Genomic DNA, 25,701 nt, shown 5'->3' on the forward strand with positions numbered 1-25,701 from the left:
CCCCTTTATTAAATCATAATACTGCTTGATTTTAAATATATATAGTTTCCGCTTGTTTTTCCCCCCACCCCATTTAATAATTAAAAAAAATAATCCTTCGATTCAGCTCTTGAGAAGTGAGGGTGAAACCAGTCAGCTGACTTTTGTTTCTGTTTCTCTTTTAATCATGAAATCATGAATGTTAAAAAAATAAGTCTTTTCTTTGTAATTGCAATAAATATATATATATATATATATATATATATACACACACACACACACACAAACATATATGATTATTAAAAATGGATAAAATCCAACGGTATGAAATTTGAAATGGAGGCGGAGAGACCTAAAGGTTCAACATTTTGTCCGTCTTATGCAGGCTTTTTCAAGAGAGATGGTCCCTCTAGGCCTCTCCGCCTCCATTTTAAATTTCATATTTATCTCCTATATATAATATTTTGATTGCAGAAATTCCCCTCTGGACCAAATTACGCTAGGTTTCCAATAACAGATGGCACATACAAATTTATTACGTCTAAACTTTTTACCCACCATCTTACGCAACTTTTGAACGCCGTTACAGACACATAATAAAATCCTACCTTTCTTCCTATGAGCGACATCATCACGATTGCCAAGATCTATAGATGGAGTAGTTCGTATTTTCCCCTCTACCTGCAAAGTCTTCCAACTCTCCCAGCCAAGATCAGGTAAACATATAACCATTATAACTATATTGACCTGACACCCTTATTAACTGGATTACACACTCATATACATACAACTACCATTACACTTCACTATTTGAAAATAATGATTTCTCCCCATTAACATTCTTGCCTATTCTAATTGGCTGTGGACATGAAATTCTATTATTCCGGATTATACACAATCATACAAAAAAAAAACAACACATCATTCCTAATTCAATATGGCCGCTCAATCGCCGTACATTGTTTTAAATCTTTGATACTTTCCTATCGTCGCTTTTCCTCTATTTTAAAGTTACACCAACAAAATAGTGTAACTTTCATATAAGTTAGCGCATCTACCTCTCTGGTGATGGTTTCATCTACTGCAAATACCATTAAGCTGCGGCAACTATTTCGTTTTTTCCCCCTTTTTAACAATATTGGTAAAACATTTGTCTTCTAAATAAAAAGAACAAAAATCACCCCAGCTTTGTTCCCTTAATGATTTGATTCCACAATTTACACTTTATTCACGTTAATCTTTTCAATTACAAACTTACCTACTGGATTAAAAATTTTCTTATGACTTTTATCATCAGGGATCAGTTTTCAATTATAACGTTCTACTAAATTTAACACATACTTTGTGACCATCACCAAGAAAAATATTGCAACAATATTTTTCTCGGCGATGAAAAAACAAAAAATTATTTTGCACTTTCAAAATCATAAGAACTATTTCTTTTTATATAAAACACAGTTTTACACTGACATACATAGATAAACTATCATTTTCATTACTTTTCGTTCAGTTTGTATTTGACTACATTTACGCCACATTTTCTTTTTACTTTCTTTGTCTGTCAAATAATTTACGCTGAAGTACAAATTTCACTTTTATTACATTGCCTACAGATATATTTATTCAGTTTTTTTTTTTTTGTACTATATTTGTCTTTGGTTTAGTTCTCAGCAATCATTTCTACATTGCTTAGATATTAACTTTTTTTTTTAATACTTTTTTTTTACCTTAGCACCAACTACACTATTTCCTTTAAACTGAAAACTTCTATAAAGAATAGATATAATGACATGCATTATGCACTGTAATTCACTGTTCTACACATGCGCAATAAAAAAGTGTACTTCTCTCCGCACGACACTGCCACCCACAACTAATTTTTTGCGGGAGGAGGGGGTTAAAGTCTTTGCAGGTGGGTATCTTGACAACATATATCAAGGTTTTAAATGGGTGTCTATTCCGAAAACCGTTCTTACCATGGCAAGGTTGATTGTGTCTATTCCATATGACATTCTTAACATGAGGAGGTCAGGGATGTCTACTCCGAAACCCATTCTTAATATTAGGAAATTGTGGATTAGCCATCACCAACCACCATAATTTATTTTTTTACGAGGTGGGTGCATGTTTCCACCGGGCAACGCTGGTAAACGGGTTCCGCTAATATATAAGTGAATCTTGTCTGTGTGCAAAATGGTCTTTACGAAACTACTGTCATATTTTCGGTCTACAGATTTGAAACTTGATATACAGAGGATTTGGCTTTTGGAACAAATTTGATTTAGTTTTTAGCCAGTAAAAATTTGATTTAGTTTTTAGTAAAAATAGCTGCAAAGAGGTCAAAATTGAATAAACTTGAAACTTTATTCTAGTTTTTGTTTTTACTTTTGAAATTACTATTGAAATCATTATATAATAAGCAATAGAATATTGGCTCTATAATAATATGAAATTTGCATAAATTAAAATATCATATGTAAGCATATTTTACGACCGAATGGCCCATTAGCATAACAAAGTAAAAAGGTTAAAAAAAACAAAAAAAAAAAAAAAAAAAACAACCAAACTAAAGAACTCTTTCTCTGACGAAGGATTTTAAATCTGAAATTAATTATTTCAACTTATAAAAAGGAACAAAATAAAATTCTGTTTTTTGAATCTAAATGTGCCTTAAAACAGTTTGTCTGTTTGTTCTATACTTTTTATTTATTTCAAGTGCTTCTACTGGCCAACACATTTTCAATTAAAATATATATATATATATATATATATATATATATATATACACACACACACACACACAAACACAAGATTGTTGAATTTTTTATTTATATTTTTATTAGCGATTCCGTACTAATTTCTACCTGAGCGTTTATTATAAGAAAGGAGTTATTTGCCCTTTGTTTACATTTCCCCCCACCCAAATTTTTAGGACGTATTACTTTTTTTTATTTATTTAAATATTATTTATTAATAATTATTACGTGCATAAAAGTCATATATATATACATGCATGTTTCAGAGTTTACTCCTGATCAGTATACTAGTATACTGATCAGGAGTAAACTCTGAAACATGCAGGTATATAGATGACTTTTATGCACGTAATAATTATTAATATATATATAATGTATTAACTGAAAATGTGTTGGCCAGCAGAAGCACTTGAAATATATATATATATATATATATATATATATATATATAAATGCATATATGTATGTACACGTATATACATATATATATATATGTATACATGCATATATATATATATATATATATATATACATATATGTATGCATATATATATATATGTATGCATACATATATATATATGTACACATACATACATTATATATATATTTATATCACACAGTCTATTTTTATATTGGATAACAATTAATAAATACTAGTTCAAATTTATAACCTTTGAACAGTGAAATGTTGTCTTAGCTACATAAAGGTTATGAAAAAATACCAATGAATTTCATTAAAAATTATCAATAGAATTTTCTTAATGTAACAGCTGTCCGCTTGAGTTATAGGTCAAAACTAACAATGGATATTGTAGAAAAAAAATGTATGCAGAGATAAATGGGAAAAGTGTGGATACCAAATCAACGCATACAACTTTTATATTTCATTCTTAAAAGACTTCCTCAGTACTGCATGAAGAAAATGTTATTTTTAATTTTTAATAAAATACTAGCTGTAATTATTCAGTGCTGCATGGGGAATCTGATTTTATTTTACTTTTTTTTTGTTAAATATGCATACCATTTTTCTTTTTAGGATTTTGTAAATTAAATTTAATTATTACAGTAGAATTTAGTGGTTAAATTATTAATTAAACAGAATTGTTATCTATATAAAGGTTAGTTTTTTTTGTTTTCTCGCTCTGCTCTGACATTGATATTAAAAACCCAGTTTTTCTATTTATAAATTATTAAAACAAACTTCTTAATATACTCAGTTATGGATATGTGAATGCCTTTATGAAGCTTAACTAATTTGCATATTTCTTTAAAAATGAGTGTTAATTAATTATTCATTTTTTTATGGTTTCTTAGTTGATTGGTTTTATTTGCGAATTACAGTTAATTTTTTTATGCAATGTGCATAATTACATAGAATTTAGAATGAAAACATTCTAGTGCACGGACATGTCTTTATATAATCTTTGCATATGAGTGAAGCATCTCTACCAAACTCTTCTCTGAATATTAGGTTTACAGGCTTGAAACTTGATATATAGGGTATTTGGACCTCGGGAACACTTTCAATTTTGGTTTTTAACCTATACAAAGAGCCGTTAAAGAGTCAAAATTGAAAAAAAAAAAAAGAAAGAAAAAAAAACAGTTGACCTTGGCAGTAGTAAATCGACTCACTTCTGAGCATGCGTACATATATATTTTTAGCTTGAAGTCACTTAATTTTTAGATATTTTTATCCACCTAATGATAGCTCAAACAGTAATAATGAAGGCTAAATAACAATGAAGGCTGGAGCAGTGAATGTTTTGGTTTCGATTCCAGCTGATGGTACTGAAGTCATTATTTTTTTTAACTTTTGAAATCATTATTATATATATTAAGTACAATATAATAATCAATAGAGAATTGGCTCTATAATAATAAATAATAATAAATACGAAATTTGCATGAATTGAAATATCATATTTAAGCATATTTTATGACCGGGCAATGCTGGGCTGCCTGCTAGTAAAACTATAACTTTATTAAGTTGTTCTTTTTTTTATTTTAACTCTTATTCATTCCAAACAAGGCAAAATGCCACGGAAGTAAAGGGCTACTATTTGGGACCATATTTACAAGGACACTATGTAGGGAGTTAAGCAGCAAGATGTCTGTTTACATTACATTTAAGTTTCTGCGTGGGTATACAGTCAGGGAACCAAGAGACCGGGAGGAAATTCCAAAGTCTAGCAATTCAAGGGAAGTAACTATTAAGAGTAGAAGGCTTTCTAGCATGTAGTGATCTAGCTTAACAAGAATTTGATAACATTGAACTTGAAAATGACTATATTGTAGTCAGTTGGGAAGCAGCTTCATGGTATTGTGTTCCACTGACAAGTTGTTCTTGGAAATAAAGTTATCTAATGAAAGTTCCATTTAGTCTGATCATAAACTGCCCCACCCCTCCTGCCAATAAAAATAAAAGGGATGGCACCAGCCCCGCCTGATCACACAAATAGGGTCAAGGAGGATAGAAAAACTGAGGACGGAGAGCACTAATCAAACCTCTACTAGAAAGATGCAAAGAGTTCTGAGATCTTAGGAAGGCTTATTGCTATTCAAACTCCAGAAAACATAAATGGTCGTTGCCAGTAAGTAATTAATGGTAAACAGCTGTTGTGATAACACAAAACGGTCAAGATTACAGGAAATCTGAGAAGACTTGTTGTCACTTAAACTCCAGAGAACATCACCAATTATTGTTGGTGAACTTAATGACCACCTGTGAAAGAACTCCTAGTGAGTTGATATTTATAAAGATAATATAGAAGTATCATTATTTTTAGTTATGTCTTAAAAGATGTCACTATTAATAAATGCCAGAACAGGTACCAGGCCTGTGTGAGAGTGGGTATTTCTCGTGTAAACGTAACTTTACACATAGAATTTAAAAACATTTTTATTTACTATTAATCAATTATTTCTGGAAGTAAAATGCATGATCTTGTTCAGAATTCCCTGTATGTTAAAGAAAACAAAGAAAAATCTGTAGGATGTACATACCTGTGATGAAAGAAAAATATCATATTCCAAAAATCACGTTAATTGATCAAGGGGCTCGATTTTTAAATAAGAAAACCATTTTTGACATTACAACATAAACCTAGTAAGTATGAATTATTGTTCAGTTATCTCCCCTGTTTCTTGAGATTTTCTGATTTTTTTCAAAATGGTGAGCAAGACAGCCACTTCTTGGATTCTCATAAATTTTATTTTCTTTTTTAAAAATAAAAGTATGTGATCAATTTACATGATTTTTGGAATACGATATTTTCCTTTTATCATGAATATGTGCACCATACAGATTGTATAAATTGGGTGCTTGCCCATAATTCCCCCTTATATGAAAAAAATAAAACTAAAGAAAAAGTTGTATGATGTATGTAGCCGTGACAGAAAAAAATATCATACACCAAAAATCATATTAATTGATCAAATAGTTTCATTTTTGAATAAGAAAATAAAATTTTATTGCGACGATCACACAACGCCATCTTGAAAACAGCCCAAAAAAGCAAGGGAGAGAACTCCAAATTGAGATTTTGAAAAGACATTCTTAACATGAGTAAATGAGGAGGGCATTGGAAAAACTCAAATTCGTTTAAAAATGATTTTCTTTATAAAAATAAAACTACTTGATTAATTTACATAATTTTTGGAATATGATATTTTCTTTCGCAGATTTTTTCTTTATTTTCGTTTTTTTATATGAGGTAAACTCTGGGCAAGTGCCATAAATTATCTATCTGTATAATAATATGTTAAGGAAGAAATTTCATGTTTGTACATACGTTATCACCTTTCACACATATAACTCCAGTGAATAAAGTGAAAATTGCAAGCAAGATATATAAAAAAAAAAAAAAAAATGGATATTCCTCCTTACAATTCAGTATATTTCCACATTGTTATGGCTTTCTATAAATTATTTTTTTTTTATAAAGTAATTTAATATTTACTAGAAAATGTATCCAGTGTTGCCTGGTATTAAACGTAATGTTAAATTCCATTAAAAATATGAAGTAAAAAAAAAAAAAAACAGCAAAAAACTGAGACATGTGCATGCGAGTATGTTTTTTCTAAACCGTTCACTTCTTGTAGTAAAAAAAAAAAAAAAAAATACTCGAGCTAAAACCAAAACCTAAAGAGAGTGAGTCAAGTACGATAACCATTAGGCCAGCTTGACACAATCTTTAAAAAGTGTTTTCAAACCTACTTGTCCTTAACATAAGGAAGCTGTTATGTGAACGATTCATGCATGCGCACTCATGAAACAGTTGACAAACAGATAAAAATCCAATGACCCTCCCCACGTACCAATTTTTTTCAATTTTGACCCCCTTAGCAGCCCTTTCTTCCAGATGAAAACCAATTAAAAAGTTTTCCACATGTCTGAATAACGTATATACCAAATTTCAAATCTGTAGATCAAAAATTTGTTGAGTGTATAGGTTGAAAAGTGTCCTCACGCACACATTTTCACTTTTATAGATATATACATTTTTTCTAGCTCAATGATTAAAAAGAAGAATAAAAAAAATTCATCAAAAACAAATAAAAAAGCATCAAATGATATGATTCATCCGTAATTCTCCAAATTTTCGATCAATCTTTATCATTCTGAAAATAAAATATTGCAGAGCAGTTCAACAGTTATATTCAACACGAACACATGTCAGCATGTATAAAGGTCCTATACATCCTAAGATGGAGTACCGTTGCCACATTTGATGAGGAGCTGCTAATGTTATGTTTGTTTACTTGTTTTACGGCATATCAACTCTTTTCAAGTTATTTAATGCCAAATCCAGTGATTTTGAAGAACATTTTTTTAATAGAGTATATTTGTTATTTTTTTCTTAAGTCAGTTTCTATTTAACCCATAGTTGTGACCCTAACAGGTACTACCACTCCGGGTCAGAGTGGACCTGGGAGCAATGGCAATTAAAGGGTGGTTCCACACTCCCCAAAGCTCGCAAGCTGGGGCCTCACCATCAGATATAGTTTAAGGTCATATCCAGGAGCGCTAATGTTATGAAAAGGGATGGACCCCAGTAAGTTGATAGCGTGTTTTTTTGTTTTTTTTTTGCATGACATGGTCTGTAGGTTCAAACTCCGCACGTAAATTTCTTTATTTTTTTTTTTCATTAACTGTAAATGTTATGAAAAGGGACAGACCATAGTAAGTAAGAAAGCAAAACTAGATAAGTTTGAAAATGATATTAGGAAAAGGCTAGAATCGAACCCAGTGGGCAAGAATAAAAAGATAAGATATTAAAATCCTAGGAATGCAGAAGGATTGTCATTGTTCTCGTAAATAACTAAATATTATTTATGTCAGAAATAGATACTTTACAGTTGATTGTTCATTCTTTTAGAAATAACTGGATATTAAATATGTCAGTTACAAAAATGAACAATACGAGTTTTAGAAATAATTAACAAAATAAGTTAAAAGAAATACAATTAAATTTAGAAATTTCTTTTGTTTATCAGAGGGTGCAGATACACGTGTAAAGGGTATGGATAAATTGAAACGTGATAAAGTCATATTGGTTGACCACACCGCTGATGTCATAAGGAAAGGAGATTCTCAATATATTGAGACAGGGTTCCAAGTTAGAGACAAGAGTTAGAGTCAGTCAGACAGACAGTGAGAAACAGAGCTAGGGCGAGCTAGAGTCGGCCACACTGGGAGCTGACGCCCTCTTGGAGGCGAGAGGGGGAAGATAGGACAATGTAATTGAGAAGGCTTGAATCCCTGACAATCATCATCATCCAGCTGGCATGAATAAAGTATCATCTAATATTTGTAAACTTGTCTTCGTCTGTTGTCATTCCACCAAATGAAAAGGTAAATGTGTTTTGTCTGTCATCTCTTATAAACGAACTTTGTATAGCCCCCCCCCTTCAAGTATTGTCTGCCTCCTCCATCATCAGTAATGATTCTCCCCCTCCGATGCAAGAGAACTGTATTACACATTCCCTTCCTTCAATAATGAATTCGCATCTCCTATGTGTTATAAATATGAACTGTGTGTAATGTATATAAATGTCATTATCATCCTCTATTTAGAATCCCCGTTATATGTTCTATGATATATACACACTCCAATATGAACCCCCGTCATTCTTCCAATATGTACCTGCTACATAACACTAAGAGTACCCTTTCCTGCCTTGACAGGGTACAAAACCGGATTTGAAATCTAGTGAGAGAAGCCCTTTTCTGCATCCTACTTCCTCTTTTTCACAGAAGAGACGTTGCAAGTCTATCTTTACTTTATCACTATTTTCATGGCAAGTGCTCAACTGAACTCCTATGCTCCCCACACCTCACGTAGAATATTCGCAGGAAGCACTCGTCTAGTTACTACAACTGCCAACAATTTCTGTTATTTACTCTATCTGTGCCTACAACTAAACATAAATTCCATGAGCAAAGTTTCTTTCTTAGAACTAACCATCTATGAACATAATACTACGGTGCTGCTTCCCAGCTGACTATAACATGGCCATTTTCAAGCCTAATGTGAACAAGTTACCAGGGTTGGATCAAATACTGACTTTTAACAATTGAAATACAAATACAAATACTTTCGTTAAGGTTACCAGAAATACAAATACAAATACTTTTATTCCTAACTCTAAAAATACAAATACTAATGCTAAAAATACAAATACAAATACTTTTATTCCTCAATCTCAAAATACAAATAAAAATACAATAACTGATTTAAACAATCTGAAAATATGCGAAGAAAAGAAGAAAAAAGAAGAAATATTTCCTTCCAAATTTGACATCTACATTACACTCTATATCATGTCCTCATTGCATTTTATCATCATTAGAGCTCTGAAAGTTTCCGATAAAGTTAGGTCATCAGAGCAGGTACTACACTTTAATGTAAGCATTGATTGACAACGGGGACAGATTACATAAAAGAGATGTTTATAAATGTTTTTTTTTTTACGATTATGATATTAGTAACCATTTGGAGTTACAATCTATTTAGTATTACACATGAAATCTGAAGAAAACACTTACAATGAGTAAACATGCGAGTATAATCGACAGATTTCTAAGATGACAGCATAATTGAAAAGTAGTTGGTTATTATCTTAGACTCCACATCTACTTACCATTTTTACTAGTGCCATTTTTTCCATACCATATTTATTGGTACAATTTGTAAATAAGTTTCTATTTGTCAATCATATTCTTAAAAGAATTATGTCAGTTGTCAGAAGACCAAATTTACTCAGGGGATTGGAGGTATCAACTTAAAATATCTCTAAAATATTGATAAATTTAATTTTAGTCATAACTCTAAAACTAGACTTTGTTTCCAAGAACAATCTATGCGTCATTATTAAGGCAAATGTGTCTATTAATCCAAGATAGTTAGAAAATCTATAATTATTGACTTTTAATTAAACTTTTGGGACTACTCAGCAAAAAGTATATGAATACTTAAAAATATTCATTTTAAATACAACTTTAAATAGCTATAGTTATAAGTTTTCAAATTTCTATAAATTGAAAATAAATTAATTCAATTAATTTCAAAACACTACTTTTAAAGAATTTCAAACGAAAAATACAAGAATTAATTATTTCAGAGGAAATATACTCAGTGACCTAATTGGCAGGGACAAGGCGCCAGCACTAAAAAATGTCCCCAAAATGGTTTCATATTCAACTGTGAACTCTTTGAAAGGGTCCATATAGACATTTAGTAAGTAACTGTGAAACCGGATTAAACATTTAGGTGTGAGATTCGCTTAGTGCGAGAGGGTGTAAATCCATGAATGGGAGTGGGAGGTCAAAAGTTTTTTTTTTTAAATCTACAAGTTTAGACATCCAAACAACTGTTTAAATTACTTTATTATAACTTTTTCTTTAATAATCCATATTTAATAAATATTTATATAAAATTATCCGAAAAAGGCCAAATTTGAAGCATAAATTTGAAAAAAAAACAAACAAAAATTTTGAAAGCCAAACTGCTTCAAAAAAAGCCAAATTCGCGAAATTTGGCCTTAAAAAAGCCAAGCTGGCAACCCTGAATTGAAGCTACTTGACTCACAGACTTATCGTCACTCAACTAGCAGCAGCGTGTGTGACTGGAAGTGGACAGGGCTGGTAGACTGGTACACGTATGCAACATGTATGTGAACAGGGTTGGATCAAATACTGACTTTTAACAATTGAAATGCAAATACTTTCGTTTAGGTTACCAGAAATACAAATACAAATACTTTTACTCCTAAGTCTAAAAATACAAATACAAATACATTTATTCCTAAATCTAAAAATACAAATACAAATACAATTACATTAAAATTGTATTTAAATACAATTGAAATACAAATACAATTGTATTTGATCCAACACTACAAGTTACTACTCATCACAGTTTTGTCTGAATTGTCTGACACTCATTGACCCATATCCAAGTGACCTTCTGGTCTTGATAAGCCTTATTAAAAAAAAAAAAAAAAAAAAAAAAAAAAAAAAAAAAACAGACATCAATCAAACTATTCATCATCACCTTCTACATAATAATGCATTAAAATGTTAATTTTTTTTTCCTCTATTCTATACCTGGAGCTAAACAGAACTTCGATGAGCAGAGTTTCTTTCCAAGAAATATGCATGTGTGGAACACAATACCATAAAGCTGCTTCCCACCTGACTACAACATGATTGTTTTCAAGTCCAATGTTAACAAATTCTGATTGAGGCGTCCTTATTTTTTGACCTCGAAGTAGTATTCTTTTTAGCTCCTTACATTAAGTGGTTTCATACCTTGTCCAGAGCGATTTCTATTTAAAAAAAAAAAAAAAAAAAAAAAAAAATCAAATTCTACTCAGTTTCAAACCATCATTTTCAATCCTCAACATGTTTGTCTCGCCATCCACCTGGCAAACTCATTAACCCTTATCCTCGAGTGGTCTTTTGGTCTTGACAAGACATAACTCATTAGTACTAAAAAACAAAAAAAAAAAACAATAATAATGATGATCATTTTTCTATTTATTTTACTAAAAAGGATCGCTGCATATCAAGGCGAAAAGCCACGCGAGGATACGGATTAATAAGATGAAATGATTGCTAGTTGAGATAGACAAAAACCTTGCGAGAGGACTCGGAAAAATTGATCAGATGAACTAAACTCTTAATTACTTGTGGGGATCGTGCAACATAGTGCATATGAACGCGTGGGGAAATATCAGCAGCAGTGAAGGATGGCTGGCTTGTGAAGAGATCAGCAGTAGCAACAGTAGCCGAAAAACACACATATGCAAATGAAGACGTGTGCACGAGAAGAAAAAGGAAAAAAAAAGGAGAAAAAATGAACCACGTGGTCGGTGGAAGAAGTTGACGTCAAAGAAAATGGACATGCAAAGACAAAGACGAGAATGGGCCGGCTGTTACTGGCATGTGGTCAGAGGATGAAGAAAAGTGTACATCGGGCAAGATGGACAATGGTGAGAAACTTTTAAAGTCGTGTCGAGATGGGAAAGTATCGGTAATAAAACCTTTTGTTTAAAAAAAAAAAAAAAAAAAAAAAATGCCGACCAGGATTTTAATTTCTTTCCAGTTTTATTTTTATGAATTAGTAAAGTGTAGCACCTTGCATCGTTACAATCGTTTGAAATAGAAATTTGTTGACATTAGATTTGGAGACGACCACGTCACAATCTGGTATACATTCTTTCAGTTCAGGGGATTCGAAAATTAAATAAAATACTGATAAAAACTTATCCAATAATAAGCTTTGTATGGTTTAACTTTATTTTGTAATGTCACAGTGACATTACAAAATAAAGTTAAACCATGCAAAACTTATCCAGGTAGGTAAAAGTGTATCTTATCTTGTCTTTGGTAACATTTGTTATGTATTTGTCTTTTACCAATTTTTCACTTTGCTGCCTATAAAAATAATTTTCCCTGATTCCCGTCTTTCACGAGAAACACCCGTCTGGCTGAAACTACTGTCAATAATTTTCCCCACTCTTTATCTGTGCCTAAATCCAAACGTAGATTCCATGAGCAAAGCTTCTTTCTTAGAACTGCACGCCAGTGGAACTCTCTGCCGCTTGCTTGTTTCCCACCTGACTACAACTTGGACGTCCAACATAAACAAACTCCTGACAAACCGCCTCCTTAAGTAAGACACTCTATCAAAACCCCTAATACTAATGATTACTACAATACTATCTCATTGATTACTGTACACGCAATAACCCTTATCCCTGAGTGGCCTTCGGGCCTTGATAAGTGGTGACCCACATGTAAAAAAAGAAAAAAAAACAAAAAAACACTGATTTGATAAAACCGCATGCCCAAAAAAGATCTGAGGAATGGATAGATTGAATCCAATCGATCATTCACGTTCATCGATTTGGAAAGTGACAGTTCAGCTACCCTCGGACAATTAGTGTGCAATGATAGTTGCACCATGTTGGGACACACCATACATAAATCACAAGATTTTGTGCACGTCATAATTTGAAATCAGAATTCAATTCGAAATTTACATTTGAAAGTTTTCAATTGCATCAAAACAAACACTTGTTTTACGCACACCCTGCATATTTTATCTAACCAACAAAATATATTAGAATATATAGATCAAATTCTTTTGAAGGAATTTATTTCTCTTGTACGGTAAAGAATGTGATACTAGGGTCAGAAAGTGCCCAGAGGAGGGGCACTCTGACCCTGCAAAAGATGTCTGAGAAGTCCTGTCGGTATTCCCGGTAGAGGCACTTTAGGCAATTAACAATAAACTAACCCCTTCTCAAAGAAAGAAGGCGGAGTCTGGGAAGGTGGACCACCTAGAACTACACAAATCCAGCATTACAATGCAATCAAGAGGGAAATAGTCATTACAAGAATGATCTAATCTAGACTAGTTAATTTGGAGGCAGAAGGAAAAAATCCCCGACCTAGTCAAATCCTTTGGAATATTTCATCAATGGTGCTAGTTCATTCTTCCACAATAATTTCTGAATTTATTTAGATGATTCTTAGAATTGTATACAACAAAACCTTGGCAGCTTGAGAACTTTCCAATATCAAATGTCTTTTCAGAGGGTGGAAGCTTATCTCTAAATTGCCACATTTAAAGTGTGTTTTTATGTTTTTTGATTTGCAATTTTTCCCATCTTTTTAAGCACCTTTCTTCCTTCTAATTTGTTTTTGCACACTGTTAGTTTTTTTTTTATTTATTATTTATATTTGATCATCTCTGAAGAGCAGCCAGATAGACTAAAGACCACATAAAATAGTAAAAAAGTAAATATAGGTATTCACCAAAATAAAAAAATAAATTAACATTGTGGACAAATTATCTCCTTTGGTTATTGGAATGCAATCAATTGGTATATTATTATTAAATAACTAGCCTGGGTGCCCGGCATTGCCCGGATGTTTGGAGGTGTGTGTTGAGCAAAAAAAAAAAAGTGGTAGTAGGCAGACTCGAATCCATACCGCGAAGGAGGAAAATAATGTGGAAGGTGCAAAGGTTTAAATTAAGGCTAGTCAATCAAAAAGAGGGGATGACTTTCGAAAATATTGACAAAAAAAGCGACCCTCTCCTTGTAGAAAAGTGCCCAGTTGAGGATGAAGGAATTAATGTTTTTGGCCAATTTTTCAATATTTGTCGTCCGAAGCGTCAAGCTTCAAAACGATACCTATCTTGTGAAAATCCGTCGCCTCTCTCGAAAGTTTTAGGCAGACATACAAACATTCATACATACATACATACATACATACACTTAAACAGACAGATGAGATTTCTATTATAAACTAGCGGGGGGTACCCGGCGTTGCTTGGGTGTTTGGAGGTGCGTGTGATTTTGGGTAAATCAAATAAAAAAAAATTTTTTTTTAATTTGGGTAGATAAGTAGGAAGAATCGAAGTTGAAGCCTTGAGGCGCAGTTGGAAAATAATAAAGTGTGAAAAAAAAAGAAAAACGTGTGACGTCAACCGTTCGCCGACCAAGAAATAGTAACGAAAAGATGTTTGAATTGACAGGTGCCCACAATAAAGTTAACTCCGTTACTTTTATCTGACCTCATTAATGAGGTCAAATAGAAGTAACGGAGTTAACATTTACTGCGGGGCAGTTTTTTTTTTTTTTGGTTTGTTTACTCAACGTTGGCTGGTTTTGTTTCCCCAAGATGTTGGGGAGAAACCAGCTCCCCATAAAAAGGGATTGTCCAAATTGAATAGCAATCGTCTGGTATAAGGAATTTTCCTCGCATTAAAGCTGGACGTTCCCGGCGATTGCCTACCGAGAACAATGTCTTAGCTTCGAATTAGTTTTGCTTTTTATACGAAAAAGCCAAATCAACATGTGAGAAGCCAAAATAGCAATAATTTTGTAAAAGTCGCTGTAAATTGACACACGACGCACGTTCCCAAATCCTAGATATTATTATCTAGGCGGTATATAAACACTTCTAAACAATAGTAAGTGAAGTGTAGTATCTGTTCTGATACTACACTTCACCTTTTCTGCCCTCGGCCAGTGAAGAAGAAATCTGAGGCAATTTCTATTTTTGTTCCTATCCAGAGTTCCCCTTTTTGGGGAGCTGGATTTTTTCCTACACTAAAAACCGACCTTGTGTCTAACTCTGCCTTCGTGAGGAGGCAAGTAAATAGAAATAACCTCAATGGATGTTAATGTTTTTTAACACCAGAGCATGCATAAATAAACCTAATCGAATGTCCAAAGAAGATTCAACCTGCATATATAATTGCTTTAAAATGTTAGTGTTGTTAATATTGGTTTTATTATATGATGTTTTCAAACATGTTTTTTTCTTTTTGAGACATTCCTTATGAAGAGTCACACTTATAGAAGATCCAGGGTATATAGCTATATTTTGGTTGTGTGAAATGGTTTGAAATTGTAACGAAATGGTTTGTCAAGTAACTGGATGTTTTTTTCTGAAAGTTACTGGAATCTAATTTCATATTATATATATATATATATATATATATATATTTTTACACAGTGATCACCACTTATCAAGGCCCAGAAGCCACTCAGGGATAAGGGTTATTGCAAGTACATTACGTTAGTGTGGAGATTTGATGAAGTGTTTAATTAAGGCGGTTCATTAGGAATTTGTTAACATTGGACTTAAAGACATCCAAGTTGTAGTCTGGAGGGAAGCAGGCAGACGGAATAGAGTTCCACAGGCGTGCAGTTCTAAGAAAGAAGCTTTGTTCATGGAATCCGCGTTTTGATTTAGGCACAGATATAGAGTGGGGGAAATTTTTGACAGTGAATTCAGCTAGACGGATGTTTTTCGTGAAAGATTGGCGAGGGGGGACCAGAGATTGGAGTTCAGACGAGCACCTGCCATGGAAATAACGATAAAACAAGGATAGGCTCGCAATGTCTCTTCTGTGGGAGAGAGGTTGCAGGGTAGAGAAAAGGGCATCCCCCACTAAGCCACGAAGTCTATTTTGTACTCTGTCAAGGCAGGATAGGCTGTTTTTAGCAGCTCCTGCCCAGATATGACAACAGTATTCCATCCTTGGACGTACTTGGCTTTTATATAGATAGAGAATTGCATCAGTAGTGAGATATCTTCTGGAGCGGTAGAAGGATCCCACCATCTTTCCAGTGACCTTGGCAACAGACTTGATGTACGTGTTCCATTTCAGATCAGGAGTAAAGGTCAAACCCAGAAGCTTGTCAAAACACGGGGCCTCACCCAGACGAGAGCCATCCATTTTAATTGATGCCAGCTGGGGATCAGAGCGTTGATGATGTAAGGATAGGAGTTTGGTTTTGGATGCATTAAAGGTAACCAGCCACATCTTCCTCCACTGAACCATGCGCTCGAGATCAGAGGAGAGAGAATCAGAGAGAACTTTGTCATTTACAGCCTTTGATGTGTTGCCGTAGATGGTCGTGTCATCAGCATAGATGTCAACGAATGATTTAAGTATGTGTTTAGGGAGGTCATTGATGTAGATCAAGAAGATATATATATAAAATCTTTGTTGATTTGCGTGATATTTTTGAACAAATTCAATTATTTATACAAAAAAAACATTTTTACCTTAATTCTAGTTAGGAATAATTTTCCCTTCATTAACGTAATGTCCCAAATGGGTTAGATTCCATTTGATTTAGCTTAATGCAAAGGTGGTAAAGATGGATTGAAGCCCTTTATGAAAATTCAGATACATTTGATTTGGGCAAAATTTTAATAATAGGTATTAAACAAATTTCCAAATTTCAGTTTTTTTTTTGGAATATTTGGACATTCCCAAATTTCATTTTTTTTGGAATATTTTAAAAGGTTTAAGAGGCATAATTTGGACACAACCTTCCAATTGAATATTCAAATATTTCAGATTTGCATTGACTTGATCCACACTTATTTGATACCAATATAGCAAAATTCCTGGAATTTCAATTTCTTCATAAAACCCCTAAGCTTAAGCCTTACATTTTAGATATTTTGTAGACTCCAAATCATGTAATAGATTTTGATTAAAATTAGAGTAAGGAGTCTAAACATAAGGTTTAGTATCATTATATATTGATTTTAATCTTTGTAAGGTGACATAGAAATGGTGCAAAATCCTTCTATCTTATTTGGGAGGGGGTAGTTTTCAAGAATATACATATATAAACTTTTCTTCATTATTATTGTTGCGAATACTGTTTAGTATTACTATGTACTACTTGCTATAAAACAAGCTGAGCATGCATCCCCCCTCCCTCCGCGAGTGAAAAATTTACTTTCACCATGACTAATGTTTGTGCAAAATTTCAGAAAAATCTAAGGTGTGGTTATTGAGAAAGGCGCAAAGAAATGAACAGATGAATGATTTGGAGGCAATTTCACCCCTACAATGCCCAATAGGGGGGCAACCAGAGTTATCTTGGAAAATCCGTTTTGGCAAAGATTTACTTTCACCATGACTAATGTTTGTGCAAAATTTCTGAAAAAATCCAAGGTGTGGTTATTGAGAAAAGTGTGAAGAAATGAACAGATGAATTAAATTACTAAATTATGATTTATTTGCTCTATCTGGTATATTGAGCAATTTTTATTTAGCTAGGATTGTCTTTATAAAATATTACAGCCAATAATATTTTGTAATAAAAAATAATCACCAGATTTCCATAACAATAGATCTATTGCATTACACTATCCTGAAGTGTGTGTGTGTGTGTATATATATATATATATATATATATATATATATATATATATATATATAGACACACACATTTCATTGAATCCTATTATTTGACTACATCTTCATACGTGGACATCAATTTGAATATCCTTTTTGCATCTGTATATATTCTTATATGATTTTCTAAATATTACCTTCTTTTGAACTTTGAAGCTTTCAATGTTTTGAGCCAACCAGCAATGTTATAGCAAGTCTATAAAGTTCTTTTGTTATACGTTTTCCTCAGAAGAAAAACACCAAATTTTTGAAACACCTTAGAATAAGGAAACAATTCACTTTATCTTGTATTCCTTGTTTATGAACAATAAATGTTGTAAATTATATTTTGCATAATTTACCCCCCCCCATATATATGTATGTATATATATATTAGTGATTCCAATATTTTTCCCGGTCCCGATACAATTACAGATTCTGTTCTAGATTCCAATTCTTTTATAACATCTAAATATTTTAGACATAGAGTTGTTCTTTTTTATTTTCTATTTTTTTCCAGATTACCACAAACACCCATGTACAAACTTAAAATACACTTATGTGTGTATGGGAGGTGGAGGGATTTATAAATTTTAATTTTACTGGTAGTTTAATATCAATAAATATTGATCACTTTATCATTATTACCAGCAATGGAGTGTGTGTGTGTGTGTGTGTGTGTGTGTATATAAGTTGAAAGATGGGTTCTGCTATAGAATTCAACCTAATAAAAATGAAAAAACAAATATACAGAAATATCTTTATGATGTACGTACCCATCATGGAATGAAGATGTCATATGCCAAAAAACATGTAAATTGATCAAGTAGTTTTATTTCTAACTAAGAAAATAAAATTTTATAAGTATCTGAGAAGTAATTGTCTCGCCTGTCATTATGAAAAAAGTCAAAATCAAAGGGAAATAACTCAACAATAATTCAATAATTTAAATTATAATGCCGATAAATTCCCATTAATCACTTAAAAATTTTCTTTATAAAAATGAAATTACTTGGTCAAGTTACATAATTTTTGGAATATGATATTTCTGTTCAATGACGGATATGCAAATCAAATATTTTTCTGTAGTTACATTTTTTTGGTTAGATTGAATTTTAAATAAGAACCGAAAGATAAAATGATGTTTTAAATAAGAACCGAAAGATAAAATGATTTTTTTTCTAAATTTTAGATATAGATTACTTGACCATGGATCAAACTTTTAAATTTGATTTGAGTCCAAAACAATAAATGTTAAGGGGTCATAATTAGGGTCAAAGTTAAAATTTTTTGGACTTTTTACGGTCTCTACCAAATTACTCAACCACTTTTTAGTCTAAATATGTGAAATTTTACATAAAGTGTATTCAGACATAGGGCAAGCTTTTAATCAGTTTTTGGCCAAAAATTTGGCTGTCAAGGAGTCAAAGTTCAAAAGATTTGACCTTTGCAGTTTATAGCAAACTATTCAGCAAATTTCAGGTCTAAACATTTGAAATTTTACATAAAGGGTATTCAGACATGAAGCAAACTTGGAGGGGGGGGCGAAAATTTGGCTGCCAAGAGATCAAAGTTTAAAGAGTTGACCTTTGCAGACTCTACTAAACTCCTCCGCTACTACTAACAAGAAACATGCCCCACTTGGTTTTAACCATACCTAATGAGATATAGATGTACCAAAAACTATAATTGTTATAATCAGTTATAAGTTATCTCCCTTGCAGTAGTTATTTCTTTATTAGAACCCTTCACTGCTGTCATGCCAGAAATAGAAATGAGGCTTCATCTTCATTTCCTCAAGAACAGTGTCTTAATTAACACAATAAAAACAGCAGTGAACATCATGCATGTCATCTTAATTTCTGACTTCAACTTTATTTCAATATGTTGCAATAATGAGCTTCCTCACTTGTTCTTCAGATGCTGCACTTCTCTGTAAGTGGAGAAGAAATCCTTCACGACTGAGACAATTTTTTATTTTTGTTTTTTTTCTCCACATTAAAAATAAAACGACCCTGATGTCGAACTCTCTCCCGTGAAGAGGCATTGCAAATAGGTACTCTTTAAGATGCGGCAAAAACATTGTGGCACTCGGTATTGTATTCTGTACGACATGATATAGGTTCTATTCCTAAGAGTTGGAGGTAACAAACATCACGTGAGTTCTGTTGCGCAACAGTTCTGTACCCACATAGATTTCAAATTTGTGAACTTATTGACACTGGTGGTCCAAACGTTTTTGTTGGGGGAGAGAGTTGTCTTTTCATATTAAAAGTTGTTTCTTGGTTTCAGGGGACAAAAAATGAGTCTGCTGACCGAAAGTAAATTATTGGGTATAAAAATCGCTAAAACATGTCTTGAATGCTTGTTAAGGCTCTACAGATCAATTTTTTTTTTAATATCTCGTTTTAAGCAAAAAAAACAAGATTACATACTTAATTGTCATGTCGAAAGTAGTAATATATCCAAAAATTACAAAAATTCATCAAATAGAACAACTGCTATTGTGTAAAAAAAAAAAAAAAAAAAAAGTCGATCATTATAGACAACAAATATTACACACCATAAACAAGCCATTTAAAATATTCGTTCAGAGTTATGGTCCCCTGTGTGTGAACTCTCTATCATCTACTTTATAACATCTAGGAAAAATGTAATTTTACCCAATTTTCCATAAAAATTACTTTTAACTTTCTACTCAATGAATTTTTGAATATATTACTATTTTTAACATGACAATTAAGTATGTAATATTGTTTTTGCTTAAAATAACATTAAAAAAAAATCGATCTGTCAAATTTATCTTAACAAGCACACATTTTTGTCTTTAAAAAAGTATATGATTTATTTTTTTTGTACTTAAATCCATTCATCAGTTAAATCCAACTCTACATATGACATAATCTCATTAGATCACCAAAGTAATATTGAGCCTGGTCAGTATTAGATGGATGACTATTTGGAATACAAGATGCTGTATGTGGGGAGACATCAACACGTCCATGCAAGAACTGCAAAAACCTAATGCCATCATCTTCCCTGACTGCGATATACATGCGACCGAGGATTGTTTGTAAACTTAATACTCCCTTGACACTTTCTCCTTTCAGAGAAAGCTGGTTCAACTCACCTAGGGTGAATGCCACTGATATATATTATAAGCTTCTACAAAGCCTGTAGCTCTACAAGGGCATTTAGTTTGTGCAGTCACTGTGCATTGTGGGAATTTTTAATTGAAGTACAAAGTTGAAAGGTATTTTTGTTTTAAGAAATTAAGTTTTGAATGGATTAAAAATAGGAACAAAAGGCACAAAATGAAATTTTAAATGGTTTAAAATCAATGAACATAAGATTTGGGCCATAATTATCTCTATATCTATGAAAGTGAAATTGTTTCTATGTGTGTCTGTGTCTGCATACATTTCCCTACCAAACTACTCTGTCAATTTTCAGTCTACAGACTCGAGATTTGACATAGGGGATATTGAGATTTGGGAACATCTTTTTAATCAGTTTTCGGCCAGAAATTTGGCTGTCAAGAGGTCAAAGTTCAACAATTTGGTCTTTGAAAACTCTACCAAACTCCTCCACCAATTTTGGGTCTAAACCCTTGAAATTTTAGATGTAGGTTACTTGGACATGGATTAAACTTTTAAATTTGATTTGAACCCAAAACAATAAATGTTAAGGAGTCAAAATTAAGGTCAAAGTTTTTAAAAATTTGACCTCTGAGGTCGCTACCAAATTAGTCTGCCAATTTTTGCTCTAAACATTTGAAATTTTACATAAAGTGTATTCAGATATAGGGTAAGCTTTTTAATCGATTTTTGCCCGAAAATTTGGCTGTCAAGGGGTCAAAGTTCAAAAGTAAACTATTTAGCAAATTTTGTGTCTAAACATTTAAAATTATACATAAAAGGTATTCAGACATGCACCTTTTTTTTATTCAGTTTTGTGGCAAAAATTTGGCTGCCAAGAGCTCAAAGTTGAAAGAGTTGATCTTTGCAGACTCTACCAAACTCCTCTGCCAATTTTGGATCTAAACACTTGAAATTTTAAATGTAGATTACCTGGACAGGAGTTAAACTTTTTAATATATATATACATATGCACATAAAGTTATGAACAGTACATAGGGCCCAAGCAAAGACAGGCTGAACTGCTAGTAAATTTATACAAATCAATGTTTGTACATTATAGAAATTGATCTGTCAACAGAACATTCAAGTAAGTTTCAATAAGTGTTAAATTTTTCATAGAACCTAAAGATAAGATTGAAATTTTCTTGCAATTTAATTTGAGGTCACTAGGAGCAATTATCAGATAAGTTTATAAAATAACTGAAATAGAATCTAAAGAAACAAAATTCATTTTTTTTTTTTTATTAGTTTTTCTGCATTTTATAAAACAAAAATAAAATTAAACAATCATTGTAACAGTGGAAAATGTATTTAAGAAAAAGAAAAATAGTTTTAAACATTTAAATAATTATTCTCATTGGTATTTTTAAGATTTAAAAGAAATTAAAAAATTTTTTTTTTGATTCATTAAATCCATTTGCTGTTTTACGGTTGTCAACAAGTTTTTTTTTTTGTTTGTTTGTTTTTTTTTTTAAATGCCATATGCTAACATTTCTTTTTTTTAATTACTTAACCAAAAGTTATTTTCAACTTTTTCTTTCCACATAAAACTTGTAAACATGACTAAATTTGAAATTATTTCCGACTTGCAATATATCTCCACACGAGTAACGCTGGGTGAATAACGCTAGTGTAACAATAAAAGTCAGACAGTGCGATATTTCATTATCATATATAACATCTTGTCATCATATGTACTGGGAGCATTCATTAAGTAAGACTGTTTTTGTATCGTTCTGCTGTCAGTAGAAATTCAAAGCAGCAATAATATGCATAACAAAGATAAGGTGACAGTATGCAATATAAGGCAACAGCTTGGTGCACACGTTAAAAATCACATCCCTGAGTGACGTTTCTTTTTTTTTTTTTTTCTTGCTTCCTCCTTAGTGTCTCCCTTAATTCACAACAGCCCCTTATATCTCAGTGGCTCTGTGTTTTCTTTGGGGTGAATAGAAGTAAGGAGAATAAAAAGTGAACCTTAGCTTTACTTTCAGAAGCGCTGTAACTCTTGCTCCCCTTGCTTTGTCCTTTAGTCCTCATATTCCGTGAACGATGTTTCTGACAAAGGGGGAAGAATTTCCATTTTCTGGGTCCATTTCACACTTATTGTTGGCTAATTCTTTTTTTTTTTTTAACCTTGACGGAGTATTTATTTTCTTTAGCTCCTCACTTAAAGTAGCTTCATGCCTTGTCTGGAGCGATTTCCATAAAAAATTTTTTAATTTTAAAAACATTTTTAAATATCAACATTCTCGTCAGCAACAATGGCTTTTATATAGGTATGTTGCGCACCTACTGTTGCATCATCATCATCATCACCTCTTGCCGTTGCTGCTGTCAGCATCATCACCACCACGACCTCTCGTAGCTAAGAGCGATGACACACGTTGTGAGTACAGAAGATAGGTTCTGATTGCGTCAACATAATTCTAGGTTAGAAACATTACCGGATTTAAGATGGGGAAAATAGCGCACCTGTCTGCCGTGAACTTCCAAGCGCTCAGTTCATTCTGTGTTTGCTTCTGTCTCTCCTTGCATTCCTCCATTTCTTTGGCCATGTGCTGAAATACTAAGTTGATGGCTGGATCCAGAAGCATCGAGCGAAGCTGATTTGTAGTAGGGATTTGAGCAGCTTTGAATTCTTGAATCTGATTCTGAAAATAAAAATGAATTCTATCATTTTTTTTAATTCTAAGAAATCAAACATGTCTTCAAATTAAGATATTCCAAAGTAACATTTTAATTTCATTACATCTAAAAACTTTAGTTCTTGTTCAAAAGTCCACCTATATTAAAAAAAAAAAATCTATATGATATATGAACTTATTACAAAATGAAAATATCATATTTCAAAAATGATGTAAATTGATCAAGTAGTTTTATTCTTAAAAAGGAAAATCAAATTTTACAAATAACCAAGGAGTGACTGTCTTGTCCACCATTTTGACAAAAAAATCTAAAAGAAAAAAATCAACAGTACTTACTAGATGTTGTAATGCCTACAAATTTCCATTAATCACTTAAAATGATTTTCTCAATAAAAATAAAAGTACTTGATCAATTTATGTGATTTTTGGAACATAATATTTTTATTTTGTCACAGATACATATATCATGCGCATTTTCTTCAGTTTTATTTTTAATGTAAAAGGAATTATGGATATGAACAAAAAATTTTAATATGACTATCTTTGCAAAATACAATGATAGCAAAATACAATAATAGCAAAATCTATTTGCCATCAAATTATGACGATTCAAAGTTTGTTGGAAATCAGAAAGTTTACAATTTTCAGTGTATAAATAAAAATACAGGCTTTAAACAAATCTTAGCAAATCTAATATCATTATGTAGTCAATGAAAATTTATCATAATGGAAGCTATAATTATTAGATCAGAGCAAAATTTCATTACCTTTTGAAAACTGTACAAAAATGATATCAAAGTGCAGTTTTGTTCATATAAGATTAATTTCAACAGTTAACACATTGAATCTTCTTAATATGATTCAGAGAAGAGTAGAAATCAACTTAAATTTTACTTTTAATAATAACTCAAAATAAAAAAAAAACATTTCAATCAAGTAAAAACAGATGGAAACAATTTGATAATAGGATAAAGATTAAATTCACCAAAGTTTGGAATGTTTTTTTTTTTACAGGAGGGGAGCGGCAATTCAAGAGTCTATATCAAGCTCACCATATTGAAAACTTGCCTCTGCTTTATGCTGCAGTTATTTTTAAACAGAAACATACAACATTGTGCAAAATAAGTTGAAAAATACAGTTTGAAGGAACAAGGATAAACTATAAATAATTCAAACTTTTGCAAGATTTTAGAAAGCCATTCTTAACATGAGGGGGGAGGCATCGAAATAACTCAAATTCATCTAAACTAACTACTTGATCAATTTACGTATTTTTACGTATTTTTTAAAATTTTTTGTTTATTCATGGGAAGAGGGGGGGGGGGTCTGGACGAGTACCAAAATTTCTAAAACTATTTTCTACTACATACCAAATAATCTTGTAGTTCTTGCTCCTTTGTTGTCAAACGGAGAACAAGTGTATTTTCGCGCCGTGCTGCTTCAATATGTTGTTGCTTTAGTTTCTCCTCAGACTCTTTCATTTCAAAATCATCACCGCCTGGAAGGGAAAAAAAAAAAAAAAAACTCAAAACATTAATTACAAAAAGTTTAATATAATTTCTGTTTGAGACAACTACATTTAATATTCACAATGGATAATTTTCTTTTCTCTACAATAGTTATTTCTGTGCTTCTTAAGATATAGTCGACAGATATTTTTTTAATGCCGTTTTAAGCAAAAACAACATTACTTACTTGATTGGCATATCGAAAATAGTAATATATCCAAAAATTAATCAAATAGAAAATTATTATCAGTTAGAAGTAATTTTTACAGAAAATTGAAGGAAAGTGCATTTTCCTTAGAAGTAAACACATTGAAGATTGCAAATATAGGGGACATACTTATCTCCTTTTTTGACACTTTAATGATGATGTTTTTAGATATAGTTTTTTTTTTAACTAAAAAACAATAGCAGTTGTTCTACTCAATGAATTTTCCTAAGTTTTCGAT

At 31.9% G+C, this 25,701-nt stretch overlaps 1 protein-coding gene across 3 annotated transcripts in view; it reads right to left on the bottom strand.

The window, feature by feature from the left end:
- Nucleotides 1–25,701, bottom strand: part of LOC145296789 (uncharacterized) — a 58,057-nt gene that overhangs the window by 12,517 nt on the left and 19,839 nt on the right. For all 3 annotated transcript variants that reach the window (XM_080142855.1, XM_080142854.1, XM_080142853.1), the window contains exons 5-6: nt 25,118–25,245; nt 23,575–23,753 (exon numbers count right to left, since the gene is read on the bottom strand). In XM_080142855.1, coding sequence (XP_079998981.1) covers nt 23,575–23,753; nt 25,118–25,245 — 307 coding nt within the window. The remainder of the gene's footprint in view (nt 1–23,574; nt 23,754–25,117; nt 25,246–25,701) is intronic.

Source organism: Euprymna scolopes, chromosome 17 (assembly GCF_053919585.1).
Source record: "Euprymna scolopes isolate OS-2025 chromosome 17, ASM5391958v1, whole genome shotgun sequence".
NCBI classification, from domain to species: Eukaryota; Metazoa; Mollusca; class Cephalopoda; order Sepiida; family Sepiolidae; genus Euprymna; species Euprymna scolopes.